The sequence below is a fragment of the Lemur catta genome, chromosome 6 (assembly GCF_020740605.2).
Source record: "Lemur catta isolate mLemCat1 chromosome 6, mLemCat1.pri, whole genome shotgun sequence".
Classification (NCBI taxonomy): domain Eukaryota; kingdom Metazoa; phylum Chordata; class Mammalia; order Primates; family Lemuridae; genus Lemur; species Lemur catta.
Window position 1 is genome coordinate 68,364,110 of NC_059133.1, and position 24,677 is coordinate 68,388,786.

The window sequence follows — 24,677 nt, forward strand, 5'->3', positions numbered from 1 at the left end:
ATATTGCTTTCTACATTTAAATTACATTGTAAATTATGTTTACTTTTGACACTGGCAATATTTATCCCAATGAGATATCTCTTCCTTGACAGTTATATTTTGAGGATTAATTATTCTGAGTTTCTTCTAAAAGCATTTAAATGTAGTAATGCATAAATTGCTTAAGAAGAAACTCAGATAATTTCATTGTACACACTAAGCCTTCTCCATTAACGCAATGTTAGAGCTCTAGTTTTCAGACTTACCAAGAAAGAATGATAGGAATATCCATTTACCTAATTTAAAGGCCATTTCCCCCCAATTAGTTGGTAATTAGTGCCTGCTGAAATTATATACATAAGTGACATTAGGTTCTATAAACCCAACTCCAGATGTCTTAGGAGAAAAGCTAGATGTGAAGAAGCCGAAGAACCCACTTCTCAGGAACTATTCCTCTAATTCAAAATTTATTGAGTTCCTACAATGTACTAATTGGTGTGTGTTACAACCAAAAACTTTAAATAATCCCTTCCTCAAGTTCCCATCAAGTCTGGCTTCTCTCTTACCCCTGGTGGGGTTGCAGGAACCCTCCACATCGCCTTCACAACAATATAGTCTTATCCAAGTTGCCTGCAAAACGTAGGGATGAGAAAGGACTTCCTCGATGCTTTCAGTTGTTTTAGTTTTTGAATGTGAGAAATTATCAGCTTTATCATGTAAGGGAAGGTCACGTATCAAATAGACTCATAGATCCAACTTGAAAGAAAAACAATAGCTTTTTGGAGGAGAAAAAGGAGAGATTTCTAGGAAAGTTAACACTATTATTTTTAGCATTGTATTTATACAACAGATAAGCAGGCAACTTTACCTGGGTTGGGTGCCCATGGTAGGTGAATTTGATTAGTTATAATGAGGATTGCATTAGAGGTTTCAACTCACTAGAACTTCACATAAGTCTGTATTCTGTCTGGTTCTCCCCCTCCCGCACCCCCAAGATAAAATCAAATCAAAGCAGATGGCTCCCAAAGCAGCTGATTTCCCACAATACATATTTGTAGGAGGAGCTGGTAAATTAACTTCTCTCTAAGTTGTGGGTCTGCTATTCCTTCATATGAAAGAGAACGAAGAAGAATTGTCTCCCAAAATGAAGCATACAAATTTCATTATTCTTCTTTCATTGTTTTGTTTTGAGACAGGGTATCACTCTGTTGCCCCGGCCAGAGTGCAGTGGCATCATCATAGCTCACAGCAACCTCAAATTCTTGGCCAAGTGATCTTCCTGCCTCAGCCTACCAAGTAGCTGGAACTACAGGGGCCCGATTACCACACCCAGCTAATTTTTTCCCCATTTTTCACTATTGCCCAGGCTGGTCCTGAACTCCTGGCCTCAAGCAATCCTCCCGCCTGGCCTCCCAAAGTGCTAGGATTACAGGCGTGAGCGCCCAGCCTTCATTCTTCTTTCATTAAAATAGTGTTTCCTTTTTTAGAACAGGCATTTCTTTTTCATGTTGGTACATTTCTAATCAAATTCAGCTAAGTGTATCCTCCTGCCAAAATAATCTTCTAAAAAAGATTACAAGTAGTAGAGATGATAAACGGAGAGAATGGGTAAAGTTGATACATATTACTTACCAGGAATGTGTAGAAATGTTAAAGCAAAGCATTCAGTTTTTAGCTCGAATGAGTTCTTACTTTGATTACATACATAGATCACATCGAAATTCATATACTCTTTTCCTTTTTGTAAGTATAAATCAAAGTGACATGCAGAAAAATTACTCAAACTGATTAAAAGGTAGCACTGATGAACAAAAGATAACCAGTTTATTTACTGGAAAAAGTTATGCATTACACCATATTCAGTTGGTAACATAAACCAAATATAAGAATTGATATATTGGCTTCTGGTTATTTTCTTAGCACTAGAGTGCCTTTTCCAACCATTGAGTGCATGATCAGATTACACAAATACAAGCACATATAATATGGATTCTCCCATGAGACATTCGCTTAGGATTGTCTACAATAAAAAAATTAAAAATTACAAGCAATAACAAATTCATAAGAATTTTTTTGAATTTAAAATAAATGCATGTGTCTTTGAGAACATTTCTTTTGAAATTCGGATTTTTAAAAATAATTAGCAACAAAAAGGTTTCTTAGATCAGTCTTTTAGTCATGTTTTCATATGGTATAATCAGTAGGTGGAAACACTTCACATCATTTAGCTCCAAAAGGCATAATAATAAACTGCAATTAAATTTAGGAATAGCTGAATCATTACAACAATAATCATACAGTGTACAAATCAGGGTTGGCCACACATGACACAAATGTTAACACTGGAAAGAAATACAGTATCAGAATCATGTATGGTTCATCACATATACATAATCATGCCAATAAAAACACTGAGTAGTTTACAAAAATGTCACAAAAGATTTTCAAAGAATTAATTGACTCTAACAGTCAAACCTTGAGCTTAAAAATTTTGTGGCGATAATGTTAAAATGATGTATTTCCTCTAAGATTTACTGCACAAATCATACATATGAACCTAACGATTCATTCTGTATCTCCGTTATCATTGAATAATGATTCTTAAACAAAATGATATTTCCCTTTACTTTATAGCTCTCTGATCTTTGTTTTAAAATGACTTTTTAAAAGAAAAACATACACTTGTACTAAGTATCAGATTTACTTCTCAGTGTTTTCATTAGAGAATAATGATCCAAAGAATAATTCTGAAAGAAAAAAAGTTAAAATAAAAAAAAATGTGTTCTTAACAAGTGTTCTACAGTAATTAAACTCCAATCACAGAAATAATCTGGGTCAGCAGTTTGTCCAGGCTTCAGTTTAAATAGGGCAAAATTTTAAATAACTCCAGAGGAAAGGGATAAAAATACACTGAGGATTAGAGCCATGCACTTCAATATGGAAAGGAGACCAGATATAGGTAACAATCTCCTTACATTCCTAATGGACAGATGATCACAAGAGAAATAAGACTTCTACAGTGTTCATATTATGAATATTGGAAAGCTTACATGATGTGAAATATCTCATGCAAACATTTTACACTGCATACTTCTATGCACTCTTGCCCTTACACTAAAGGCAGTTAACTGCTCCTCTTCTTAAGTAGTATATTATTTCTGGAAATTTTTCAATTGGGGAACATATCCTAATAGTAAATATCTCTTTCAATTACACTTTGAGTAATAAGGATGAAAGAGTTGTCTTTCAGAAAGACATAGATGAAATCTTTCAGGTGTTAACAAAATAGGTTCAGGCTATAAATGCAATACATCAAGGACTATGACAGTTAAGTTGGCATTTAAATAAAAACGAATTTAATTTCTGATACAACTCATCTGGGGGCATTATTACAGACAATGGAAAAGGTCACTCGGCAGCTAGATTGATATTGTACGTCCATAGAAATTGATTTTAAGATAAAAAATTACTTGTCAATATCAGCACTGATCACGCTATCATAACTTATCTATCAAAACTCCAGTTCAACAGCTTTTTGAACAATTATGTTCCCTTTATTTGAAAACATATTCTTGTAAGTTTTTTGCAGTCTTAAATACAAGGATTATTTAAAATCTAGTTTATAAACAAACAAAAGAACTGGAGGGCAAGCTTTTTAAAATTGTGAACTTTATCCTAAGAGTTTCATTCAAATTTAGTCCTACTTTATATCTTCCAGATCAATGCATTTGTGGCATCTTTGGGTTGAACCAGAATAGTTCCTCACTAGAACTCCATCCGCTTCCCCTGATGTGTCTGAGAGACAGGTTACATCTTTTGGCTGATTGATTATGACAATTATACATTAAACTTGACATTCTTATCCCAGAAGAAAATCTATTTCATTTTTTACTTTTCATGTTTTGCAATCTCCACTTAAGAACTGTAGAGAATTTTATTTCATGCAGTAAATCAGGAAATTTCCACATTCTTAGTTGATTGGCCCTGATTTGTGCTTGTTTGAAACAGAAGGAATTATCAGTACAAGAATATTCTCCAAAGCATGGAAAAAGCAGATGTAGTAGATTGAATATGTTTTAAATAAAGATAAAATTTTAGAGGCATTTGCCCCTAGGGATTGTATACCGTCTATTTCTGAAGTATTTCTGAGGACATTGGATTTTTTAGACTCTGACAATTGAAGTTTTTTAGCAAAATTACTACATTCTGGACAACTTTAAAGTTGTTATGAAATATAGCTGCAAAGAAAATAATACCAACAATCCTTTTTTTTAAAAAAGCAAATAACTTGGAAGAATTAAGATTGCCATCCTATCTTCAAATATAAAATATTTTATGACTAACCAGTAAAATTTTATTGTAAAATTTAAAATAAAAGAATCATAGAATTATGGGCTCCCAGAATTATAATACATTATCACAAGATATCATGCCACTTAACTTAGTCCTTACTAGACTACCAATAATATTCAATTTTTAAAAAACAAATTTTCCTTATGATTATCAATGTCAATGATTAATTTCCCAGTGTTAAAAATCTCTTTTCTAGAGTAAATATAAATCCTTCACACTGAAGACTTTCTCATTCTAGTCTCAGTAACAATATCTATAGCTGGTATCTATCATTTGTTAAATTCTCTTTTCTTATAGATCACTATTGTATCTCCTCTTCCTTTGGCTAAAGTATAATTTCTAAATAGGTCTTAATTATTTAATAACTTTTGGTTTTCTCAAAAGTTATTCAGAAAATTCCTAAATTCCTTCTATTGGAATCCAAAATGGGTCTGTGAAAGGGATCTGATGAACCATGAGTTAAATGGAAAGATTAATCCAAGGTCCTTTATGGCCTTGAGCACTCAGGCCAAAGGCAATTTATTGCTCTTTTTTATTATCATTTTTTTAATTAAGGAAAATCCTCAGTAGGAAAGCATTTCTGCATACTAACTATTCCTTTCAGCATTGTGATTGTGCTTACTTTTTAAAAATTACCTGTTTATTTTGCAACCAGTCTTGCTAGTTATCTTTAATCTTTGCTCACCGTGTTTGCAATAATTAGTCAGTACTTTTAATGCATTTCTGCAGTTTATTTTTCCTCCCCAAGTATGTCTTACTCTTACTGAGGTTTGTTCTTTGTGGTTCTCCCTAGTTTTTCAATTTTCAATTTCCTTTTGAATTCCTGATATTATCTCTACAGGTACTGATTTTTATCAACACTACGCATATTTATTCATTTTAAATGCCTGTAAATAAATAGAGATATGGCTCAGTTTAAACTATACTAAATGATGCCACAGCGTAAATACACGGCATTCTTTCTTACCGCTTAGGGACTATCATCTAATTTTGTGCTGAAAATGAGAAGTTTATTTCCAAGTGTCTAAATCTTCTTGGCAAAATTTTGCTAAAATTAATATTTTCACAGAATTAATATTTCAAAACAAGCACTTCCCACTCTGTTAAAATAAAGAACCAAAATAAAATGAGTTTATAATAGACTTAATAATAAACTTTGTATTGGAAGAAATAAATGTTTGGTATACGACCCAGCTTTTCACTGGGTCCTAAATCCAGAGTAAGGGAGTAAGAATGCAACAGGCAGAAGTTCCCTATCATCACATGCAGACAATACTTGCTGCTGAACTCCCAGTCCCACCAAACAAAACCGATGAGGCAATATATGAGGAAGGTGTTCCCAGGTACTTTTTAAAAAAGGCATATTTTCCCTCAGGCACAGTTTTTATTAAAAAGTCAACTTAGCAGCTATGCCACTTCTCAGGTCCAAACATATGATATGCTTAAAAAAGGAAAAAAAAGGAAAAGAAAAAGTGAGGGCGAGGGTAAGCTTTCTTTAATTGAACACTAATAAAATCCACACTGTCTCACTAATCACTGGTACTAGTCAGATACAACACCAAGACAATGACGAAAATGTTTAGGAAGAGCAAGGCAATGCAGGTAGGAAAGGGCCGGAGGTTAGGCTGCTATGATGAGGACTTTAGGAAGATTTGTTTTGTTTCTGTTTCTGTACTTAAACCTGAATCCCTATTTTGGTGAAGATTTCAACTATGTATTCCAAGTTGCATAATAAATGACACTGTTGAAAATAGCACTCATTTAAGGAACACAAAAACCTCTTGGTTGCTTTGGTAACAGTGACCTCTACTTAATAGGCTTAGGACTGACAAAAGCTCCGGCAATGTGCTTTAGGACTTTCGGGTTGGCCTTCAGCAGACCACTCCATTCCTGTGCCCCCCACTTCCCAGCTGAGTGGCTCGGAGATCTCCATCGTTAGTGCCCTGCACTGTTAACTGTCCTTCGTGTTAACAGCAAGGATCGTTTTGTCTGTTCGTTTTGTTTTGAAGAGAAGTTACATATATCCTTATATGAAAAGGTCAAACCCTTATGGTTTTAAATAAGTTAAGGCTACCTGACAAAGACAAGGAATCAGGGCTAGGAGCAATTGTGTGGGCAGCACTTGGTAGTTAAGGAGCCCAAGAGTGTTTAGACCTTTCAGCTCAATTAGCTGTTTTCCTTGTTTGTCAGATTATGTGCAAAATAAATTTTGCTATGAAAATCCACTGCCTTAAATCAAGTCATAAAAGTTACCCAGCAGAACCTGTAAATTAACTAGGAACATGTATTATCTCAATATAATGTGATTGTAGGCACCTGAGTGTTTGTCAAAAGTAGACAGTGAGCGAAGGTTTATTATCTATTGTTTTTTGGCAAGGAAGATTCATTATGAAAAAACCTAACAACAACAAAACATACAATTTTGACCAAAATTTGAACACTTTCTGGGTAAATTAATTAACCAAAGGCTACCTTACGTTTATCTGTATGTATATATTTTCCCATTTGTACTTGATACCTTTTCGCAGGAAAGACTCATGGTAGGACCCTGAATTTGGGAGAAGTAAAAAAAAAAAAAAAAAATTCTGGTCATTAAATAAACACACCATTTTTTCCCTTCAAGTTATTTAGCCTTCTTTAACATAATCACACACATACATACACACAAAGGAGCAGCACCAGTACAGCTACTCAACTGCAATTTAAAAAAATTAAAGATACCATCAAAACTCGAAAAAAATCAATGGATCATAACTTAGTCTCCTTTTTAGATTTACTTAATAATGTCCAGTGAAGAACTCTAGTTAAAAAAAAACAAAAACAGAAACAAAACCCAGCAGTTAATGAGCTGATTAGAAAATAAGAGCATAAATAATATCAGTGTAGCAGCAAAATACAGTTATTGTTAACATTCTGATGCACCTCATTTATCATTTTGTGCAAGAAAAATGACCACAGTCTGGCCAATTCCAGATTTCAAAGTAAATTAAAACTCATACTTCATTGAGCAAATTATGCTTATCTGAAAATAAATGAATTAAATTCACCTCTCACAGAAATTATTTTTATAGACATAAATCATCATGTAGCAAATAAAGTACAAAATAAATATCAATGGCAAAAAATATTGGAATCAATTTCTATAGCTGAATTTGGAGTGTAAGGAAAGATGATTTTACAATATACGTATTTTACATTGTCTTAGGTCTTTCTTATGCTATCGAGGTAAAGCCAGCCATCTGAGATAAATGTTTCCTGTTTTTTGTTTTTTTTTAATTTAACTGAACTGTAGCCATTTGATTGCAGAAGTTTATCTGTGACTTAGAGAAACCATAGAAGGTTTTATCACACCAGGGTCTGTGCTTTGTGTTATTCTTCTCAACTTTCTCTCATCTTCCAAAATGACAGACATTAATCCAAGTGCATATCAACAACCCAGAAGAAAACACCCGCTGGATCTTGGGCAGTATCCTGTGTGTGGCTACAAAACTTTCACCCCAGGTGTTTGTCCACAGGAAATGAAGACTAGGGGTGAGGAGGCTTGGAGAGACAGCGGAGAGGGGTGCACTGGGGGCTGGAATGCGGCTGCTCGTCAGGGAGAGCTGTGTCAGGACTGCAAAGGAGAAACAGGCGAGTCAGCAGGAAACGCATTTGCAAAGGGCCAGGCACAGTCGTAAGGGTTACGCAAATTATTTTCACGTACATTTTAAAAACACGAACAGAAATTTGGCACAAAAAATGGTTTAAATCTAAAACATGCCAACACAACTGTGGCTTTTCAAAACAAGGCAGAAATAAGAAAAATGAAATGTGGTAGGGAAATGATATATGAACTCTTCCCTGGATGTCACTCTTTTCCATTTTTGCACACAATTTCATTGTCCTAGCTCTCTGGGTTAGCCGTGAGATTTCACTAGATCAGTTCTTTTCAAACTTTAATGTGCACACAAGTCACCTGGGACTTGGTAGAAAGCAGATTCTGATTCAGTAGGGGTGGGACCTGGGACTTTGCATTTCCAAAGCGCTCCCAGCAATGCTGATGGGTGGACCAAGGCTTTGGAGTTTAGAGGATTCTACAGTTCTCTGGTATCCAGATTTAACAGGGTAAATAATTTGCCTGTGGAAGCCTAATTTGCTCTAAGGATACCTGCTTTAGCTTGGTGGTGTGAAAACGACTGAAGAGTTTTATAACATTTCCCATTTGTTAACTATACTTAATAAGGTAGCTTTCCAAACGACAACCACTGACAGCCACAGTTGAGACAGACAGGTGTGCAGGCCCATCAATGTCCAGATGAATAGTCTTTAAGAATAAGGAAGCAAAATCACTGAGTTTCTTAGGGTAAAACTATAAAACACATTTGGGTTCAGATCTTTTAAATGTGACTAGCAGTGGTGAAATTATAATGTGGGCTTTAGGGTCTTTTGTGTTTGTTTTTTAATTAGAAAAGATCGGTATTTTTCAAAACTCTGCTAATTTCCCTTATCTTATGAAACTCAGTACCATCCATATAATTCATTTCTGCCAGGAGTGACGTTTAGGAGAACTATTCAAGGTTTATTACTATTATTTATTGATTTAAACAGTTTGTTTTTGTTTTTGTTTTTTTAGTTCATTCCGGAGAAGGAATGGGTCAACCCTGGCAAGTGGAGGAGACTGATTTAAACAGTTTTTTAAAGCTAGTATTATCATTGAAGCCATTAAAACTTAGTATAAAATAAATAATTTTTATCTTTGGTACTGAAATTTTCCTTCATGTGTATCACTCGAAATTAATATCAAATCATAATTATATAAAATATCTGGTTTGCTTGAGGTTACTCTCACTTCTTAGACTCTTTGACCTGCTGTAAATTTAGTTTAAAAGAAGATTGGCTATTCTGCACTGGTTAAGACAACCATGGATAAAAATTATGTTTCCTACCTATTTTTAAAATGTGGTAGAACTGGAGCTACCATGGAAGAACTGGAGCTTCAACAAAAGGACTAAGAAAATAGTGCCTGGTTTTATTTGTCAATTAAAAAAAATAAATTAAAAATAGAAAGAAGAAAATAATGCATAGCAAGATTCATCCTTGACCCTGCAAACAGAGTCAGATGGTCTGGGAAACCACAGGTTATAGCTTAATCAGACAGACTTTCTTTTTTATGGACCTACCAGAGTGTCTTTCTATAAATCTGCATGATTTAGGACTGATTTCTTTTTAGGGAACAAAATACGTTATGCAACACTATGACGAGTAATATGTGGTAACATTATACAAGAGGGGTATGTTTTTGAAGACCTGTGTAATCCAATACTCTTCTTGATGAAGGAAGGCAAATCCTTCTGCTTGACCCGCTGAGGTGTGTAGCAACAGCTTAAACAAAGATTAGAGCTCAGCTGGCCAACACGCTGACATTTCATTTGTGGTGATTTAAAATTTTTTCATTATTTCAAATTTCTTACATAAAGTGAGAGTTATAAATATTTTCTATTATAGCATTACTATTTTACATTTTCATAAAATGCAATCACACTGTGCATACTATGTGTATATATATATATATTAACCCGTAAGAAACACATTCTTGGCTTACAGATTAAGAAATTATTTCTTGAATATAAATATTTGATAAATTCTAATCATTTAAGGTATAGAATATATTCAATTTCAGTTCTGATTATCAAATATCTTCAGGAGCCCCCTTGTTATTCAATATTTACCATTGACAAATCTACTTTTCATAAGTAGATGATGTTGTAAACAGTAAGCTTAGGAAACTATTACTAAGATTGGATGCATCTTTAGAAAGTTTCTTCTTTTTTTCCCCAAGTAAGCAGCTATTTGACAGAAGGGAGAAGTGCTAAATACAAACATTTCTATATATTATATTTAAATATTATATTCAAAGCTGCATACCATGGGTATTCCTTTCTCATTATAATATCTATTATCTATAAACAATTTTGATAATTTAGTTCTACAATGGAATCAATCTATACAAAGTATACACGGAAAAGTTTTACACTTTTAAATGTAAGCAAATGCTCTTTTAATAAAAAAATCATACACCTTAAAAGTTATTGGAATATATGTATAACTGGGGGACGTACAAAATAATTTTCCAAAATGAGAAACAGAGAACACTAGATCTGAAATCACTAAACATTCTTAGCAAATCTTCTCCTGTTTCTCACTAGAGAAACATTCCCTTTCAATTCAAGGAAAGAGAGTCCAGACTTACATACTCTTACTTTGCTCCTCACCATGTAACTGACACGGGGGGAGCCTCTTTGCTGTCAGCCCTGTGGCAGGCAGGAGTCACTGGGCTCAGTTGTGTTCAGGATGTGTGACCCTGGACATGTCACCTTTCCTTCCCAAACATCAATTTCCTCATTTAAAAATGGGCATTATAACTGTGCTTACTTTACAGGAAGTTGTAATGATTAATATGTGTGCATAGTAAGAACTCAAATGTTGGCTATGTGTTAATTCTTCTGCCAAGAAGGAGTAAGGAGGCCAGTGAAGGCATTAGCTTCAAGCCCTGTGGCAGCAGGCATGGGTGGGAAGGAAGCCAGGCATCATCCCAGCAATTCTGTAAAGAAGTCTTTCCAACTTTATATGCATTTAATCATTTCTTTGTGTCGACCACAATAAGGAATAGTGGAAGCTGGCTCTGGGCCATGCTGTATTCATGTGGGTAGAAACTAGAAACACTGGTACTTTACTAAATTGCTTTTCTTTACAGTAAATCACCCCTATGGGAGTAGCAAGCAACCTAAATTCAGTAATCTCAAAACAGATGAAACTAGGCTACGTAATTGTTTAGTCAAAGTGGTTCTCAAAAAAAAAAAAAAAAACCAAGGTGAAAGGTGAAATAAAATTAAAGTTAAAAAAATTTTCTCCCAGCCTTTCCATTTTCCTACTTAAAACACTTAAAACAGTAGCCTTCTGCAGCAGCAGGATTGTTTGAGCCCAGGGTTCAAGTCCAGCGGGAGCAACATAGTGATACCCGCCCCAAACAAGCAAAACAAAACAAGACAAAACCAAACAGTAGCCTTCTCCACTCTTTGTCCAAACAAGTTAGAGAGGTCATGAAAGAGACTGTGGATCTTTGTCCTGAGGAATGGTAAGGTACTAAGAATAGTTAGTACTCACAATAGGTTAGCAGACTCTACAAGCCAGGCCTGTGTGTGCATCATTGAAAACGAATCTTAGTAATAGTGGCTTTCCCAGATTATACACCTAGCGGGTGTTAGAGGTGGGATTCAAACCCAAGCAATCCGACTCCAGAGCTCTTTCCCTCATTCACGTAATCAATATTTACTCCATATCTGTCACGTGCCGGCACTGTCCCTGGCCCCAGGTGAGGGTGGGGCGTGCTTTGTGGAGAATGGACTGCAGGTTAAGAGCCTATGGTTTTAACCGCTGCACGTGTAGCATCTCGCTGAGATGGGCTTGAACATTTATGGCTATATTCAGTTACTCACATAATTGAAATTACTCTGTTATTTTGATTATATGTTATAATAATTTCTAGTTGAAATTACTACTGTTATAAAATGGCATTAGTATGTTAGCAAAGAATTCGGAAAGAAAAGCCCTGTTGCAGAAGATGGTGGGAACACTCTACTGAGACATCAATCGGAAGACCCTGGCCGGCAACCTCTGTAATAATGTCCCTTTTCCTGCTAACTCAATGTTCCACTTCTACAGGCGGCTGCACAACGGCTCTGAGACCTCACCACACTGGAGCTTCGGCTGCCACGGTGTTTCTGCACTTGCAGCTCCCCGGCTCTTGGGGCTCCCACCCATGACCATGTGCAGCCTGCTCCTGACACCTACTCCTCAGACACGTGGAAAAATCTCTGGGCTTGCCGCTGTTCAAAGGAGGCCTTCCTCTGGTAGAAGAGCAGCAGTGCCATTAAAATAAGGAGAGAACAATGAGGAGACAATGAAAGCCACGACCAGCCTACTAAAGCTTGGCACCAGCAGAGGCCAAGTAACTGGAGACAAAGTATGCCGCGACCAGGACGAGGTCCTGAGGGGACACCGTGAGGCCGTGTGCAGTTCGCCCAGATGAGCAGGAATCATCAGCAAACTCTCCAGCTCAGTGTGCAGGGAGTGTGCAAATCTGCCTTTAAAATTCTTCAGCTAATCTCACATAAAGGGCACTACCATTGCAAATATTCTCTTTCGAATGCCACCTACAAAGTTTTTTTCCACCTTTCCAATTCAGTTTTAATGAGGGTACTGAGTGGACAGAAAATAGAAACACTTTATTATAAACTTGTCTTGGAACAGATATTATTATAGATACGTTTTATATCTAATTCTCTATATTCTTCCTGTTTATTTGAGAAATATATTTTAAGGACAAAAGAAAAGGAAGAGTAGGACAGACATCCTAACAATTCCAGCATTTCTATTTTGGAAGGTAAGGAAACACTGGATTAATCCAAGTATTTACTTGGCAGGCGTTAGTTCACCAGCTCGTGGCCAGTAAGATAAACTCCAGCTCTCCTGTATTCCCACTGGGAACACATGGACTGCAGGTATCCAATGTGTGTTTATGTGGCCCATGTTGAAATAAAACATAGCAACATATAATGATGTGTAGCATACATGGAGTTGGAAAGGGGAGCTGGGGTCTATGGATCTGACATGCAGCTGGGTGGGAAGAGAAAGGACGTCTGAATTTACCTGACAGTCGGGCAGTCTTGCCTCCCGGCTAGTTGTGAGCACTGTGGCGGTACGGAGGCAGCAGGCTGCTGACAATCTACAAGAAACTGATAAATTAGACATGTATACAAAGAGATGACAGAGCAAGATGTTAGTAACAGTAAACTAAAGCAGCTGCCTGAGAGATTTAGTGAGGAATGTGCATTCACACAAACATCTTGATTAAGCACGTTCTTTTTCTGATTGATGCCGATAGAAAAGACAGGTCTTTTTTCTTAATTAAATGCAGTATTAAAAATTAGTGTTAAAAAATTAGTAGCGAGATTTCTCAAGTACATTAGGACATATGTAGCCATTTGTATTTGGCATTTTGATACATCTAAAAATAGAGGGTCTATTAATATAATGAAAGATCTTTGAGTTCTGAACTTGAACATGATGGTGGTTACTTGCTTAGCACTTTGATCTGCTATTCCAAAATGGAATATATTTGGATAACTGACTTTATCATCAGAACACACAAGCATGTTGTCGGTGCCGTAGGTACATTGAGAAAAGCATGCTTTTCTGTGATTAATAGAATGATATTAAACAAGGAAATCATCTTTACTGTTTTCTGAAAATTTATTTTACACATTGAAAAAAGGATTGTTAGCAGAAATCTCAAAAAGTTTATTATGTAGTAAATTGTTAGTAACTTGGACTGATGGAGAAAGCTAACCTGAATTAATGGGAACTCCACTTTGTTTTTACCATTTTAAAGTCACATAATATAACTCGCACTAGATTAACAACGTGTTAGCTAGTAAAAGGCCATGGTTTAGCTGATGGGTTATATTAATCATCTACTCCAAGAAAGACTGGTGTTCTAAAAAATCAAAAATCAGCCTGTTTACTGGTACCAAGCTAACCATACTAGCATCATGCAAGATGCTGGTTAGAAATGTGTATATCATATTTCTGCAAAAACATTTTTAAAAATAGAGGCAAACTTAAAAATTATTCTTAAATATTTGAAGTATTTTCTCTCGCCAACTGCTTAGACTATGTATTTGCTTAGCAAACCCCTTTCCCTATATGTTATATAAATAATATTTAAGCCAAATTATCACAAATTCTGGATTTACAGCCTTGATTAATGAGGTTCTACTGAAATATTAAAAGCTTATATCTAAGCATTGATTGTTCCAAAGTCATTACATTATCTGTTATAACAAAAATCTGCCTATAACTCCAGAATACCAAAATTGATGAAAATTGCTAATGCTCTTATATAAGACATCACAAATACACTAAAACTATCTGTGATGCAAAGTGGAACATAATAAAAGGTTGGCTTGATTTAATTCAAGAAAACATTGTCAGGTGAGGTGGCTCTTGCCTGTCATCCTAGCACTCTGGGAGGCCAAGGTGGGAGGATTGCTTGAGGTCAGGACTTTGAGACCAGCCTGAGCAAGAGCGAGACGACATCTCTACTAAAAATAGAAAAAATCAGCCAGGCATGGTGGCAAACACCTGCAGACCCAGCTACTTAGGAGGCTGAGGCAGGAGGATGATCACTTGAGCTCAGGAGTTCCAGAATGCAGTGAGCTATGATCATGCCACTGCACTCTAGCTGGTGGGAAATAGTGAAACTGTCTCAAAAAAAGAAAGAAAGAAAGATGTAAACTTTAAGAAAAAAGAAAAGAAAAGATTACTGAAGGGACTCTTATAGGGTGCTTTCTTACAGAGTAACTTATTAACTATTGTTTATTAATAATAACGAGGAGATCTGATTCTTGTCGAGTAGCTGGCGTTCAGATTATCATACTCAGTAACAGTCTTTCAAGTGTAACAAATAAATGTTTTCTCAGATTTGGGAAATTCTATTTTTTTTTAACTCTGTTTTCCCATTTTGCAGCTTTATTAGCTCCAGATTCCCTTTTGTAGAAACTCAGAGTCTAACGGATGCATTTGTCTTATTAAAAATCTTTGTTCCTTTTGTCTTTTCAAACAGCTTTTCTTCCTATCTGAGTAGTGGTAACTTAGGAATGTCTCGGGCTAATTGAGACAACTATTTTGATAAGGCCACCAGACAGGCAGTTTTTAAGTTAACCAGGTGTGTGCTGCCCTCCTATGGTGTATTTGGGTAAATGCAACAAACGTATATATATATAAACACGAATGCTTGGAAAACCATTCTGGAATCCTTATGTCTTATATTGCCGGGGAGGTCTAAATGAAGCTTTTCTAAAGCAGAGTATTGGCCTGTGAGAAATGGAAATCCTTAGAATTAGAGTAATTAGAGTATTAAAGTGGCTTAAATCTTTTTTCATATCTCATTTATATTAGAAATAATTTTTTTGCCAATATAGTTATAGATTATTACTCATTCAAAATATATTTTGTGATAAAATTTAGAAGGCAGGTTATTGGGGCCACAGTGCACTCCCTTAATGAACTGTTTAACAGGTGGTATATATTTTTTACATTTGTAGCGAACATCACTTTTTCTTTCTTTAGAAGTAACATCACCTCTGGCTAATTATTATTATTTTGCATTTATTACCTAAAAGCACTTAGCTAAGTGTTATCCTTAAATTACAAAAAGCAAATTCCATAGGTAAAGTGGTGATAGATGAAAAACTAAAAATATAGCTATATTGCTGACTCAATTGTCTTCTAAATCTCTCTTCTTGGGTGTACAGCCTTCCAATATGTTCCCTTCTACCCGAGCTGAGCAGCAGATGTGTCTTAGCATGTACTTTGTAAAATGAAGGGGGTAGGTTGGGAGACGCTGTGGGCTCTCGCTCCGTCTAGGATCTACTCTGCTAGACTCACTCATGAAGGAATTAGGCCACATCTCATTGTTTTTGATGACAGTTATGTGACTTAAGGACTAGGCATTGCAGAACCCCTGAAGCCACTGCTCTCATTTGGTTGGCAGGGTTCTTCTCAACCATTCGACAATCAAGTTACTAAACTCCTATTATGTGTCGGAAACTGTGTTAGGCAGTGGGGACAAAAGGTAAACAGAGAAAATGTGGTCCCTACTCCATTGAGGAAGACAAGCATACCCAATAAGCAATTATGATCAAGTGTCATGATAGTGGTGATGGTGATGGAAATGATGACAATGACAGCATCTAGTACTTATTTATTGCTTACCATGTGTCAGGCACTATATAGGCACTTAATATACATGCTCTCCTTTAACCCTGTTTTATTAATCCCAAATTATGAATGAGGAGAGGGACTTAAGTAACATGACAAAGTTCACTAGTAGGTAGAGATGGGATTTGCATCCAGAATTGTATGATCCAAGGGTTGAACTGGACTTGCAGACACTTCACTGTATTGCCTCCTATGATAGAGAAAGTGTAGAGTATTATGGGATCTCATAGCAGAGATTAGCTAAATTTAAATAAATTAGACTAAATGTAACTAAACTTAACTAAATCTTAAGTGGTCACACAATGCTTCCTAGAGATTGTGACATCTACGCTGACACCTAACAAAATGAATTAGTCAGATAACTTCTTTGCAACTGCAAACTGTTTATGGTCTCTGAATAGTAATAAGATATTTTATCATAAAATCGAAGTGTTTATATGAATGATAAGAATTGAATTAGATAACACTATAAGTTTCATTATAAGGTCACAGGCTTGAGGGCATGGTGGCTCATGCCTGTAATCCCAGCATTTTGGGAGGCCAAGGTGGGAGGATCACTTGAGGCCAGGAGTTCAAGACCAGCCTGGGCAACATAGTGAGACCCTGTCTCTATAAAAATTTTAAAAATTGGGTGGGCATGGTGGTGAGCACTTGTAGTCCCAGCTACTCAGGAAGCTAAGGCAGGAGGATTGCTTGAGCTCAGGAGTTCCAGCATGGGTGACAGAGTGAGACCCTCTTAAAAAACAAAAAGGCCACAAGCTGAAGAAATGTCATACCATACTCAAGCAATTTTTTTTTTAAGAGATGGGATCCTGCTCTGTCACCCAGGCTGGAGTGCAGAGGCTATTCACAGATGCAATCACAGCACACTTCAGCCTCAAACTCCTGGGCTCAAGTGATCCCCCCACCTCAGCCTCCTGAGTAGCTGGGACTACAGGTGCGTGCATGCATGCCACTACATCTGGCTTGTTATCTGTCTTAAGTCTTAGCAATACTCTGGAGTTTTTATTTTCACTATTCCTACAATGAGGAAAATAAGCATTTTTGATATATAGGACGCTATCAAAGTCTCACGGAGTTTTGATACTATTTTTTTTCCTTAACATTTTTTATGATCTCTCCCACCAGACACAGAGAGCCTGGCATCACAGTGGGTGCCCCACAACTTCCATATATTAAATTAATCAATAACTACCATGAATATTAACTCACCTGAGGTCACACAGTTAGAAAGTGGCAGAACAAGGATTTACATTCAACCTTTTCTGACGCTAAGGCCCATTTTCTATTTACTACTCTGCTTGCCTCTCAAATTGACACCAGGCACCTCCAGAAAATATCAGGGTCATAGAGTCAAAGAAACATAAGAACTTCACTGTAGAGTTGAGATACTGATTTGAAGGCAACTAACCACCTCAAAAGCACAAAGCAAGATGAAAGGCCAGGGATGGGGTTAACAATCCAGTTTTTGAAAAGAGGTGGCTGAAAATAATGCGTTTCGTTGGCAGGGAGGGAAAGTCTTGCTGTGTGGCTTTCTCTTGGGCCTCTAATATTTATAAACATTTCAATGCAATTTAGAAAATTAAACAATTTTCTAGAAGTCACTGCCTTAGGGAGTGCAAGAGCCTACCGGTGGCTGTTTGGTATTGGAGGGGGCCTCACGTGGAAGGAGGCAGGGAACACGTCTGTGTTTTGGCCCCACACCTGGCCCGGATGGAAGGGGCAGGCGTTGGTGAGGACCACGTGGGACAGAGGTCATGTGTGGAGAACACACCCAGCCAGAGCGGGGCAGTAGCTCTTTGTGGCCAATTGTCCCTTATAGCATGGCTTGACCCCACCTGCTTGCTTTCCTGACTTGAGAACTAATGCATCCCTACCTTTTCATGAGCTCATATTTTCCATACCATAACTCCTTCTCTCATTACCATAAACTCTGCCAGGTGCTCCACACGCTCCCATGAAAACTATATCTGTCCTCTGAGCTTTCCTCAGGCCAAACATCCAAGTTCTTCCTTATAAGACACTACGTCAACTTCCCTCACTCTTCTCCTTGCCCCTTAACCATGTTCCAGTTTGTGCACATCCTTCTAAAAATGAGGTGATCAGAAAGGAAGTCATGATAAGAGATGCCTGGTGAGAAACAGAGGGGCACTGTCTTGTCTCATCTGAGACATCTCAATCCTAATAAAACAGCAGAAACCTCATGGCAGTTCTTCTGACAGCCATACCATGCTGCTATTTCATACTGAGTTTGCTCTTTTTACAGATGGTGCTATCCAGTCATGCTTCCTCCATCCTATACTTATGGTGTTTGAAACTCCAGTGCAATATTTTGTATACTTTTAACTTTATGTTTACCCCTCATACAGTTCACCTTTTCCTACCTGATGAATCTTTTGGATTCTATTCTGTCATCTAGCATATTAGCTACCTCTCCCAATCATGTCTCTCTCAGATCAGAAAATGTCATAATCACGACCTTGGTATCTTACTATTATTAAGAGATAGGGTCTCACTCTATTCCCCAGGCTGGAGTATAGGGGTGTGATCAAGCTCACTGCAGCCCTGAACTCCTGGACTCAAGTGATCTTCTTGCCTCAGCCTCCTGAGTAGCTGGGACTACAGGCATGTGTCACCACATCCAGCTATTTAAAAAATTTTTTTGTAGAGAGAAGGTTTCACTATGTTGCTCAAGCTGGTCTTAAACTCCTGGGCTCCAGCAATCCTCCTACCTTGGCCTCCCAAAGTGCTGGGATGACAGGCTTGAGCCACTGAACCCTGCCCTTGATATCTTTATCTAAGATTAGCAACTAATAATAGGGCCAGGTAAGGTAGAGACCATATTTCATAAATATCAATCTATGAATTTGAATCCTTAGCACATGTTATTCAACCAGTTATGAATCTCAACAATTATACTGTCCTCTAGAATTGATTTCTCTAATTGCCTCAAGGATATTTAAAAAAATACTTGGTTAGTTGTTTGCCAAAGTTGTTACCACTTCCCACTTATGAGATAGAGAATTCAGGTAGTCTAGCTTATGTCATTCTTGATGAACTCACACTGGCTTTTAGCAATCCCCGTTTTATATTGAGCATTTGAAACTTATCCATTTCCAGAAATTTGCCTATGAACAGCCTCAAATTTGTTGGTCTACAGTTTAGAGAAACTTCTTTCTTTTCCACTGTATAAAAACTATTATTGCCACATCTCTTCTTCTGACACATGTAAGTATTCATCCTCTCACTTCCACATTCTCTTTCTCCCTGGGCACCTCTTCCTTTATCTTTCATTAGTCCATGATTTTGTAGTATCTCTCCTTCAACGAGAAAAGAAAAAAGAAAAGGGATATGTGCTTTCCTCTTTTCCTTTCTTCTTTTAAAAATGGCAACTCATATTCTCAAAAATAGGAGAAATGGAAGTTTATGACACAAAGCGTACACATGCCTCTTGGTGAGACAGCTATTATCTTTGTTAACTTGAGGTACTGTTTTCAAGACTATTTTTTAAAAAAGGTTTAATAAATCTATTTGAACAATTGCTGTCATATAACATGGTTGCTATTTTCGAATAGATAACACTGCTATGGTTTGAAAGTCCCCTCCAAAACTCATGGTGACACTTGATCCCCAATGTGGCACCTGATTACAAGGTCTCTGCCATCGTGAATGAATTAATCCATTTATGGATTAATGGATAATGGTTATCATGGGACTGGGACTGGTGGCTTTGTAAGAAGAGGAAGAGAGACCTGAGTGATCAGGCTCAGCCCCCTTGCTTGTGATACCCTGTGCCAACCTGGGACTCTGCAGAGAGTACCCACTAGCAAGAAGGCTCTGATCAGATGCGCCCCTCAACCTTGGACTTCTCAGCCTCCATAACTGTATGAAGTAAACTCCTTTTCTTTATAAATTGCCCAGTTTCAGGTATTCTGTTATAAGCAGCAGAAAACAAACTAAGACAACCACTTTGGACCAAAAATCTTACATACTTGGGAGTAAACAGTCAATACTCATCAAAGACCTTTCAATAAGGACAGAAATTAACAGTCGTTAGAAAAGCAAGAGGCTAGGCATAATGGCTCACGCCTGTAATCCTAGTGCCCTGGGAGGTCAAGGCTGGAGGATCACTCGAGCTCAGGAGTTCGAGACCAGTCAGACTCCTGTCTCTACTAAAAATAGAAAGAAATTAGTCGGGCAACTAAAAATAGAAAAAATTAGCTGGGTGTAGTGGCACACACCTGTAGTCCCAGCTACTTGGGAGGCTGAGGCAGGAGGATCGCTTGAGCCCAGGAGTTTGAGGTTGCTGTGATCTAGGCTGATGCCATGGCACTCTAGCTCAGGCAAGAGAGTGAGACTCTGTCTCAAAAAAAAAAAAAAAAAAAAAGAAACAAACAAACAAACAAACAAAAGCAAGGATATTTAATTATGAAAGCTACTAGACAAGGAGTTGACAGAGAGTTATAGATTGTCCTAAGATTAACACTCCATAGTTAATGATCAAAGCATAGAGGCAGCCTCTTTTATGCCCTTATGGGAGGGGTAAGGATATCCCTCTTTCTTCTTTCTGTAAACCTGGCCATGTTCTTCCAAACTACTCACTAATTGGGATTTTGAGCAATGACAAAAATGGAAAAGTAGGCAACAGGAATGTAGAAGGAAGAGGAAAGGATGAGAAATAATGACAATATGTAATAATTATAGAGTGCTATATATATGTAGATACTTTGCATGCAAAGGCTCATTAATTTTATAAAAACTCAAGGAGATTTCATATTTAGAAATGAGACACTGAGGTGTAGGGAGTTTACAGAGTTTATGCATGGTCACTTTCTGTGTGACTGTTACAGTGCACAAAAGCTTTTTAGGGCCTGGAAAGAAAACTCAATTGAGGCTGGTTGTCATAATCCCTATTTTACAGATTAAAACACTGAGGATCAGAATGGTTAAGTGATTTTCTTAGGGCCCAGGGAGAAAGTGGCAGGGTGTGAACTTCAGCCTTGGTTTCTGACTGTCTGCCCCATGCCCTCCCTTTCAGTGGATGCTCCATGGTGCCTGTTATAAACTGAACTGTGTTCCCCCCAAATTCATATGTTGAAGCCCTAACACCTAGTCCCTCAGAATATGGTCGTATTTGGAGATAGAGCCTTTAAAGAGGTGATTAAATTAAAATAACACCATTAGGGTTGGCCCTCATCCAGTCTGACTGGTGTACTCATAAAGAAGAGGAGATGAAGACATGCAGAGACACCAGGTTGCAGTGCAGAGAAAGGCCATGTGAGGAAACAGCTAGAAGGTGGCCATCTGTAGGCCAAGAGAGAGACCTCAGGGGAAAGCAGACCTGCCAACACCCTGATCTTGGACTTTAAGCCTCCAGAACTGTGAAAAAATAAATTTCTGCTGTTTAAGGTACCAGGGCTGTGGTAATTTGTGATGGCAGCCCTACCACATTATAGCAGCCTTTGATACTTGCTCCAAAGTGGAAGCAGTCAGAACTCTCCCTTACTCTCCAAGAGTTCCTCTTCAGTTTCTAAATAAACTAAGATTAGCCAACATTATCTTAAATTATTCCAGACTCTAAGCAGTCCAAGGGTTGAAGTTTAAAAAAAGATGTTTTAATTTAAGGACACTCAAAGCAAAAAGATATATACAAAAGGCCAGAAGCACAAATTCTGAGCGAGAATCTGCACTTAAATTTTAGCAGACTTCCTCCCTAGCAAAAGCACTGTAGAGAGAAGTGAAAATGGCCAAATCAGTGGTGTTGGGGAAAACTAAATTGATGACAGAATGTGAAAATTGAATAATTATGTTAGTACAAAATATAAATTTCTATTTACTGCACATTGAGGTGGAGATAGAAAAACTGCGTAGTTATAAAATCTCCCATACTCAGATATTCTTATCATAGCAGGATGGTGCTCTCTGTAACAGTCACTAACACACGTACGGAGACACCCAAGTCTTAGGGGAGGGTTTCACACAAAGATCCACAGGAATGGATAATAGGTACGTCAGAATAATTTCCTTCCATTCATCATTGATGCTTTTGCAGTAATTTCCTGCAGTCCCTTAGCTTTCCTTTTAATTCTCTATTTTCTCTCCCCTCTGCTCCTCAGCTCACGGCCACATAAGCATGGGATTTAGAGTCCGTCAGAGAGACCTTCGTATTTAGATCACAGCTCGGACAACCAACGGCCCAGGGAAACTGAAGAAGCAATTTAACTGTTCTGAGCATTAGGTTTTTCTATCTGCTAAGTGGGGACATTAAATACCAATCTTGCAGGGTTTATGAGAGAATGTGAAAGCACCCAGTCCAGAGTCCTTCAATTAGACATATGGGACGAAGGGAAGGAAGGAGTTGATATGACCTTGAAGTTTTGAGCTTTTCAACTTGAAGAAACAAAGTAACAGCAATGAAATAAGAAAAGCCAAAATGGAGCATATGATGAATTCATTTCAACAAGCCTTTGCTGCTTTCATTATATTCATCCGAAATGCTCCCTTCATCTCTCAGACTATTCAGAGCCACGTTTCAGGCTTCATTCCTGGCAACCCCAGAAGGAAGTGTCGGCTTCCTCTGAACTCTTTAAGCAATCATCTCGTCTCCTTCAGCATTTCTTGTACAACTTTTGACCACTGCTTTCCTTGCAGTGTTATCTGATCTTCCCAACCATACTATGTAGTTCTCGAGAGCAGGCAGGGCATTGCCTTATAATTCTTTGTTTCCCCATGGTAGTTTGCTTAGGGAATTTGCATGTGGGGCAAAGTACCTGCTATAGCACTAATTCTACTCCCTTAAAGTATCCTCGGATTTGTTTCTTTATCAGCACTTTACTAATGCCATTTTTGATCAATTCACTTAAAGAAAGGGATAAGAAAGACATACTATTTGACAAAGATTTTAAAGTTAATTTAGTGATATTAGATGATCAATTATTCTTTGATAATCATATATCAAATTACAATTATACGTGTGCATCTTAAAAACAAGTTTTAAAGTGCCATTATTTAAGATGTGTCAAATATCATTAATACCAAATTATTCCTCACTAAATCTACACAATGATTAATAGTGTGTTAGTGAAATTAACATAAATGTTAATGGAAAGAAACATCAAAATACATTTTTCTTGTAGTAACAACTTGAACATTTAAGTAGTCCTATGAATTCTTAAACACATAAACTGAAAAAACAGACATAGTGAGTAGAGAATTCAGGAAAAAATAAGAATTTCAGATAGAAACATTACATAAAGAAAAATAATAAGAGCATAAGATAGAAGCATTTACATAAGTATTAACAATAGTTAGGAAAAGTGGAAATATTTTTTTAAAAATCTAATGATGAACTTAACAGTACATTGACACTAGTAAAAGTGGATATCTGTGAACAACTTTTAGCATTTTATAATCAAACATATAAAATTGGCTATCTTATCCCTTTTTGTCAAAAATATCATATGCCCTGTTAATAGACTGGTTTCTCTGAAAGTACCCACAGGTAAGACAATAGCGTAATTGTTGACTTCTCAGGAGTGTAATCTGCTAATTTATATCACCAGACACTTCAGACTTATATTTATATCAGTGTTTTAACACAGCAAACTCCATTATATGTTTATGTCCTTGATAGCCAGAAACAATCATTATTTGTTAAAGATTTCCAAAGAACAAAAAGACAGAATTGTTGAAACACGTTAAAAAATTTCAATATAGACAATGCAAAAATAAGACCTGGTGACAAATCTTTAAAAGCATCTGGCTCTGCCTTCACATAAATGACAACTGCATATAGTTTATCACACTTTGATGACAAGCATTAAAATTGTCTTCAACGATGTAGAATCAGAGCATGACTTGCTAAGAGGTAGAGATGGAGGATTTTTAGACTTTTCAGTGATTATAGATTAGACAAAAACCCAGCTTTCCATTTGTTGTCCTGATGAATGTTATATGACTAGCTGATAAAACAAAGCAATATTCACAGAAAAAAATCTATTTTTACTTCAAATCTTGCAAAAGAGAAACATAAAAATGCCCAGAGGTATAGTCAACTTTCTCCTGAACAACTTACAATTAAACCATGCTATCAACACGTGCTATCAACAGCCCATGACAGGAAAGACGAGGAGGATAAAAGAGGAGAGGAGAATTAAATACAGTGGCACCAAGAGGTAAAAGTACATTTTGCTGCCAGATTCTTACACCAATGAAAAACCTTTTGTTTAGAAAGGACCTTCTCAAAAGCAATGCCAGCTGGCACAGAGATAACTCAAGTTGGTATGGTGGTCTGTTCTTGCTAAGCAAAGGCAATAACACCATGTATCTAATGAAGACCAGCTATACCTTAGAAATGCCAGAATTAATTCATCATCAAAAGAAACAAAAGAGAAATAAGTTAAACAAACTACAAACAAGAACACACTAAACACGTCAATTGTAAAAACAGATCTTAAATGAGAAAAATATATGACACCACTCAATGAAATGTGTTTGATTTTCTTATTTAATATTTGCTTCATTTT

General features: G+C 36.9%; 1 protein-coding gene across 2 annotated transcripts in view; it reads right to left on the minus strand.

Moving 5' to 3' along the window:
* Window positions 1-1,783: 1,783 nt before the first annotated feature.
* The window catches only part of BICD1 (BICD cargo adaptor 1), a 218,603-nt gene continuing 195,709 nt past the window's right edge, over window positions 1,784-24,677 (minus strand). The window contains exons 10-11 of one of the 2 annotated variants that reach the window (XM_045554052.1): window positions 13,021-13,096; window positions 7,858-7,945 (exon numbers count right to left, since the gene is read on the minus strand). In XM_045554052.1, coding sequence (XP_045410008.1) covers window positions 7,858-7,945; window positions 13,021-13,096 — 164 coding nt within the window. Of the gene's footprint in view, window positions 7,946-13,020; window positions 13,097-24,677 lie in introns of both variants that reach the window. The other variant, XM_045554051.1, reaches the window with a different exon arrangement.